This window comes from Temnothorax longispinosus, chromosome 10, assembly GCF_030848805.1.
Source record: "Temnothorax longispinosus isolate EJ_2023e chromosome 10, Tlon_JGU_v1, whole genome shotgun sequence".
NCBI lineage: Eukaryota > Metazoa > Arthropoda > Insecta > Hymenoptera > Formicidae > Temnothorax > Temnothorax longispinosus.
Genome location: NC_092367.1, coordinates 13,462,693 through 13,469,908, shown reverse-complemented (window position 1 = coordinate 13,469,908; position 7,216 = coordinate 13,462,693). Strand labels below are relative to the sequence as shown.

Here is a 7,216-nt window from a genome sequence, read left to right as displayed (position 1 = left end):
CACATTATTAAAAGATTCCTCTATTCCACTCCTCAGATTGCTCACAGATTTTAATAAATACGAGAACAACAATAGCAAGACTGAAACCAATCTTTCTTCCATTCAAACAAATGACAACGCCAGTAGTTTTATCGATGAGAAACAGTCAATGAAAGATCATGAGAAAAAGGATCAACTTCTAGATCAGATTGATGAAGAAATAAAAGCCGAAGGATTTCAGAAGATGAACGAGACAAGAACGGATTACAGTGACGAGCAATTAAATCCGGTTTCGGAAAACTTGTCTCAAAAAAGTAAGAAAAGTGAATTGACAGACGTTGCGACGTCAATATCCCCTAATCAATTAGAATCCAACAGATTCACATTAGTCACAATTATAGAACAAGCCGAGAGTTCGAGCGGCGCACAAGATTCTGAAAATGTGAACAACGTTATAAAATCTGATCTGGAAAAAGTAAGGAGACTTCAAGATAATCCCACTGCTAATGACTGTGGTAAATCGATCGATTGAAAATCAAATGACTTACGTCGATAATCTGCTAGAATCTAACAGTTCTCTTATCGATGATTTGAAAGACGGAAAATTGAACGAGCAGCTATCTGAGGCACAATTGCAGGAAATCAGCGATCAACTGATCAACGCGCTCTGGCCGATTATAGAGAAGAGAATGAGCAATAATCGAAGTTACGTGACAGATCATTACAATAAACAATGGAACAAGAATTTGCCATTGAACGTATCTGATTCTAGGCAAACCATCTATGGACAAGAGTCAAATCACGTAGTAAGTGCTAAATCCAGAATTATGTAAAACAGTTTCGCTTTTTTCATCGAATTTATCTAAAAGAAGAAAAAAAAGTGTGCAAGTAGAAACTTGCACATTGCTTCCTCATAGTTTTTAAGTGTGCAAGTAGAAACTTGCACATTGCTTTCTCACAATTTTCAAGTATGTAAATTATAAATTTGCACGTTGTTTAATCAACATTTTATTTCGCTCATAAAGCTTTCTCTATGAGGAAGCCTTTCTTTTATGTATAATTATTAGTAGATATTTATTAATTTGGCTTCCTCGTAGAGGAAGCTTTATGAGCGAAATAAAATGTTGATTAAGCAACGTGCAAATTTATAATTTGCATACTTGAAAATTGTGAGAAAGTAATGTTCAAATTTATAATTTGTACACTTAAAAATTATAAGGAAGCAATGTGCAAGTTTCTACTTGCACAGTTAAAAACTATGAGGAAGCAATGTGCAAGTTTCTACTTGCACACTTTTTTATTGTGATAATCTTTATTGCGACTAATATTTGTTATACTATTACAATAGTTTTTTATTTCTACTTTAAAATAATTTGTTAAATATATAAAAATTGCTTTTATTAATAAAATTAGGAAATAATACATTTCCTTAATTGGCTTAATTGTAGGGATTTTTTCAATATTTGAGATATCGGTCTATTTTTAATTCTATTATATTCTTCAGTCTTTTCTACCCCTATTTCATATATAATTCTTTGAACTTTGGTTGATTAGACCAAACTTTATAAGGCTTCTATGTATGTACGAATTCTCCGAAATTTCAAACGTCTGTAACTCAAGAACTGATTATCCAAATCTTAAAAAATTATATATGAAATAGGGGTAGAAAAAACTGAAGAATATAATAAAATTAGAAATAGATCGATATCTCAAATATTGAGAAAGCTACAGCGTAAAACGCACTTTTCTAAAAAATGAAAATCCCCTTAAAATCCATACCAGTCGACAGTAACTTAATAAATTAAAGGAAAACGTACTTTCTATGATACTCTATTTGTGTTCAAAATTTCAATCCGGTATCTAAAAAATTGTAGAAATAGATGCGTGTAAAAAAAAGCCGTACACACACACACATACATACTTCCGGAAATTTTCTACTAATATGATTTCTCGACATTTTGGAACATTTTAAACCTATTTCCATCAAAATCTCGAAAAAAAATTTTTTCACCGTCACAAGCTTCCTCTATGAGGAAGCAAAAACGTAATTGGTTGTAATAATTGGAGTAATTATTTAATAATAGTAATTATTTTGCAATTGCGACTTGGTACATTGTAATAAGAGCAATTAAAATAATTAAAAGTAATCTATAAAAATTGGTACTAAATGTGAGTTATACATATACATATACAGTTATACATATCAGTTTTAGGGCTATTCTACAATACGTCGCAAACGATGGCAACTGCTAGTTGACAAGTGTTATTTCCGGTTGCGTTTATCAGTTTGCGGTTGTCAAAAGAGAGTTGGCGAACTTTTAATTTTTTTGGCGACAGTAACTGGTAATCGGCAATAAAAAATAACACTTTTCAACTAGCATGCAGTTGCCATCGTTTGCGACGTATTGTAGAATGGCCCTTAAAGTTTGTAGCCCGTGAGAAATTAATTCCAGCGGATATGAGCGTTGAAAGTGTTTCTCGTAAAATTGATTTTACTATCTTTACACCTTCTCCGCGTGAAAATCAATTAGCCACGGATAATTAACCAGAACATATTACTTTTTCGCTTTGATTAGTTTGATTGTAATATGTGACGAAATACCGACGAAACTTTTATCACATCACGCATCGATTCTCGATTTAATACAATCTTAAAACTTGACTCATATATGTCAATAAAAAGAATTTTGTATATAAAAAAATATACATTTGCTTGTGTATATTTTTAGGAATAATACATTTTATATGTTAATAATTAATCTAATTTAGTGATTAATTAAAAATAGTTATTAATTATTTGTTTATAATAAAAGATTTGTAATAAATATTTTTTTTTTTAAGAAAAATCACGATTAAGTTGAGGATGCAACTTCACGCTCTCAAGAAAATCAGGATTATACTCGAAGAAAAGAAGCTGTTAGTAAGAGAAGATAATTATTACATTATATGTTTTATTCTGTTTGATATCTATTGAAATCTATCAAATGTCAGTAAAAAATAATAAAAAGAATAAGAAATACTTTTAGTTGTACAAGAAAAAAATACAGAAATAAAGGCAATCAAGAGAACAATAACCGTCAGTACAAGAGCAGCACAAAAAAAACTGCAATTCTCAATCCATATGTGCGTCCCAGTTTTTAATAACGCTAATTTATTTAAAAAAAGACTGTTAATAATTAAATATTGGAATATATAGATAACGGCGCGGGCGGTCAAAACGAATTAATCTTTTGACTGTCAATGGGTGGTAGTGTGGTTTAGTGGCAAAATGCCAGACTCGTAACTGCGAGGAACCGGATTCGGGTCCATCTGATCACAGGAATTTTAATATTCCAATAAAGCTGCACCCCCGCACGAGAAATTAAGGAGAGAGGAGTCTCTCGCTCTATAGTTTGTGCAGAGAAACTGGCCTTAAGTGCGCAGAGATTTTATATCTATTATATTTAAATATATTTGTATAGTGTATACGAAAATATCCTTAAAAGAAGTGAAAACTGTAGAATAAAAGTACCTTTTCGAGGCGGCAGTGTGGTCTAGTAGTAGAGCGCCAGACTCGTAATCTGAGGAACCAGGTTCAAGTCCACTAGAGCCATGTAAACATGGAATGTTTTTCCGAAAGCTGCGCCCCTCCGTGCAAGATAGACTCTTGTGCGGAGCAAACTGGGCTCCGTCTTATGGAAGAGATGTTAAGCCGTTGGTCCAAAGAGTTAAAGTGAGAGGAGAAGAAGGGTAGTATTGGATGAGATTGAGTAAAAGGGTTGAGAACGTCCCTACAAAACGCTTTAATTGCAACCCTGAAGGGAGTCAATAAACGAAATTTACGAAAAATACCTTTTCTTGAATGTGGCTTTTTCCATTAAGAACAGACTTCTCGCCAAAACTTCGTGACGGAAAAATCCGTATTCAAGATTATACTTTTATTAAACGAAACAATTAGAACAAAGCCCTATATTTTTTGTTTTTAGAGTCGCTAAATTTAAATGTAAAATCAAAATTGTCAAATTTAAAGTGCGGATCTAATATGACTGACCAAACATGCAAAAAATTGTTTGATTTGCATAAAAATTTATATTTAAAAGTTTTTAAATCGCTCATTTCAAATTCATAATAAAAATTCAAGAATTCAATATAATGAGCAAAAAATTTAAAATATGATTTAATTTTTAATTGCAATAAAAGTTTTGAAGGGTTTTTGAAGCCGATAACTTATACGTGTTTAAAATTGAAATTTTAAAATTGAAATTTGTTAATTTCAAATAATGTATTTAATATGACAGCCAAAAACTTTAAAATATCCGCTCGGTTTGCGTAAAAATTAATTTATAAGAATTTTTATAAATTTTTTCGCCATTAAAAATTTTGAAATTTTGATCTCAGATTTAGATTCAGCGACTCAAAAAACCCCCTGAAAACACTTTTAAATAATTCTATTAACTCTTTTGTTAAAAGCATTTTTTTCGCCTAACAGCCAAGGAGTTTAAATAGCATTGTGTTAATTTAGCAATCTTTATGTTGCAAATTACGATCGTGGTATGCAATTCGCAAGAAGGTAATGGCTGTTGCGCGGGGAATCGGGCCCTTGGCATTTCGTCTCATCGATCGGCATCGCGTGCGCCCACAAACTGATTGCCTATAAGCGGATGGCTCCGGACTTATCACGCGAATGATTACGGGCTATCGCGCGAATTAAACGGCACGGATCTTTAATCGCCATCACAGGTCTTGATATTGCGCCGTTGCATTGCAGCGCGAGTTCCACCGGCATCGGTCGGGTTATCGCATATAAAAAGTCGGTTTATTGTATATGCATTCGCCGTTCTGAGACGCGCTGAGAATTACTTGTGTGACAATTGCGTTATGACAATTATGTGCCTGTTAATATTGTGGACCACCCTGGTGGTGGCCGGTGTCCAAGTAAGGACAGCAAAACAAGCAGTTAATAACGATAACATGACATTGAGAACTAGTAAACAAACCTTTCGTATCTCTATTATGGATTACTTATATGACTTTTATATATATATATATATATATATATATATATATATGTATAATAATATATATATATATGTATAATATGTACAATCAAATTACAAATTTTGTAATTATTGTTATTAATCTTAATAATCCTCTAGTAACAGAATATCAGTAATCCATTGTATATTAAAGGGTAAAAAATTATTAAATATTTATAAAATTGTGTAACAAATTAGATTTAATGATGCTGTAATTTGCATGTAAATCTTTCCAGGCGTATTCTTCAGAACAATCTTCGGCAGAAGAGGTAAGGAAAAAATTAAGAAATAAATAAAAAAATTTTAATTTTTATCCTGATTACCTAAGAATATTACGTATAATAATTTCCACTAGAATAAATTAATTTCACGGTGGACGTTATGGGCTATAGTAACACATTATTATATAATAACTATTTTACACAATTAAAATCAATATTTAATCAAAGGCACTTTATCATAATTTAATTTTAATAATTTAAACAATTTATCGCGTTACTTGACTGTGTATAAAAAAATTACAATTTATTTTGTTATAAAAAAATCGATTTTATCTATTATTTTATGTACTCTGACATTCCATTGACGGCTGATATTTTCTTCCAAAACTGAAGGTATACGACTGGTAATTTACAGAACGCAAAACCGGTCATCGAGAATAAAAACGTAAACAAGAATGTGAACATCATCGTGAACGTGGACCCGCAGGAAGTGGCTCAGGAATTGTGGAAGATAATAGACGCTCGCTTAAACAACAATACGAATCACATTACCAGCTCGCAGAGCATAATGAAGGATCTCGAGGACGCTATAACACCTCTCGTGTCACCCAGCAGAAGAGGTATACCCCCGTCCGCGTTCCAAGTGGCAGACCAGCTCGATAAAATCACCCGAAGGGCGCTCACCAGAGACGCACCAAGCATGAATATGTTAGACGAAGAAATCATGACGAGGGACATCGTGGCGGACATGATGGCCTCCCTGAAGATAATTCTGTCGAAAGATACCCAGGTGAAGACCGACAAGAAAAATACATCCGGTAGAAGGATGATGCAACGTCCTGTCACGACAACAATGTCGTACGACGATGAACTGAATGATTACGCGAACATCAGAATCAAGATTCGTAGAAAGGATATTCTCGATGCTATTTATTAGCTCGCGGCGTCACATTTTGTGCTTAACAAAAGAAAAACTATACTATTAAATAATGTTTGTATAATTATTGACATTAGATCTATCTCGACTTAATTGTTAACATCAATAAATTTTCGAAGAAAGTGAATGTTTAATATACTTGATTTTCTCTTGTTTTTATAAATAAATGATTCTTTTGATTACGGTATGCATATTTTATTCGTGTGTTTTATTAGGATGTGTTTGCTTATTCCAGTTTTATTTGTTCGGTAATACTGCTATTAAAAAATTAAAAGTGAAGAAAATGTCCAATAACAAATTAATAAATACATCTTTTATCTATAGCATAATGTAATTGCTCTTAGCAATATAATTGATGCAATTAATGTATTTTCAATAGAAATAGTTTCTCATAGATATCAGAAACTTTCTCTTTTTAATGCTCCTGCTAGCTCGATTACCAAGTCCACGTTGACAAAATGCGATGTGAACTATAAGGCGTGAAAAATGGCGTTAAAAAGCTAAATTATTCTTGCAACATACAGCCTCATTTTTCTTTTTATAGTGTAATGTTTTTATATTTAAAATAACTGTCACAGAGTGTTAAAATATATCCGAAGACCCGTTTTGTTAACATAATATGTGAAAGCAAATATTTATTTCAATTCGGCAGCTGTCAAACAGCTTTGATGTTTTCGTCCTTGATCAGGCACAATTTAATTCGACATACAGGGTATTTCAAATTTTTTACTACAAACTTTAGTAGTATGTTCTATATAAGTAAAAATAAGAAAAAAATGTTAATTGTATAAATATAGGCCTCAAAATGCTATTAGAAAGTTGTAGAAAAAGTTAGAATTGTGTATTAAAGAAATAATAACGGTTGCCATAAATAAGTGAAGTACACGTCGTATACATAAGTCATACGGGCGCCGCTCAATGATGTTTATCTTATCCGCTTCTTCTAGTCATGCTTACTATTTGAAATGATTGAAGGTAATCATAAAAACTTATAGGCGGCAGTGTGGTCTAGTGGTAGAACGCCAAACTCGTAATCTGAGAAACCAGGTTCGAGTCCACTTGAG

General features: G+C 32.3%; 1 protein-coding gene across 1 annotated transcript; it reads left to right on the top strand.

Moving 5' to 3' along the window:
- The first annotated feature begins 4,665 nt into the window (after nucleotides 1-4,665).
- On the top strand, nucleotides 4,666-6,590 carry LOC139820594 (uncharacterized). The gene is made up of 3 exons (XM_071790969.1): nucleotides 4,666-4,893; nucleotides 5,231-5,263; nucleotides 5,631-6,590. The coding sequence occupies exons 1-3, from the start codon at nucleotides 4,837-4,839 to the stop codon at nucleotides 6,150-6,152; spliced, it is 612 nt and encodes a 203-aa protein (XP_071647070.1). The 5' UTR covers nucleotides 4,666-4,836; the 3' UTR covers nucleotides 6,153-6,590.
- Nucleotides 6,591-7,216: the final 626 nt, after the last annotated feature.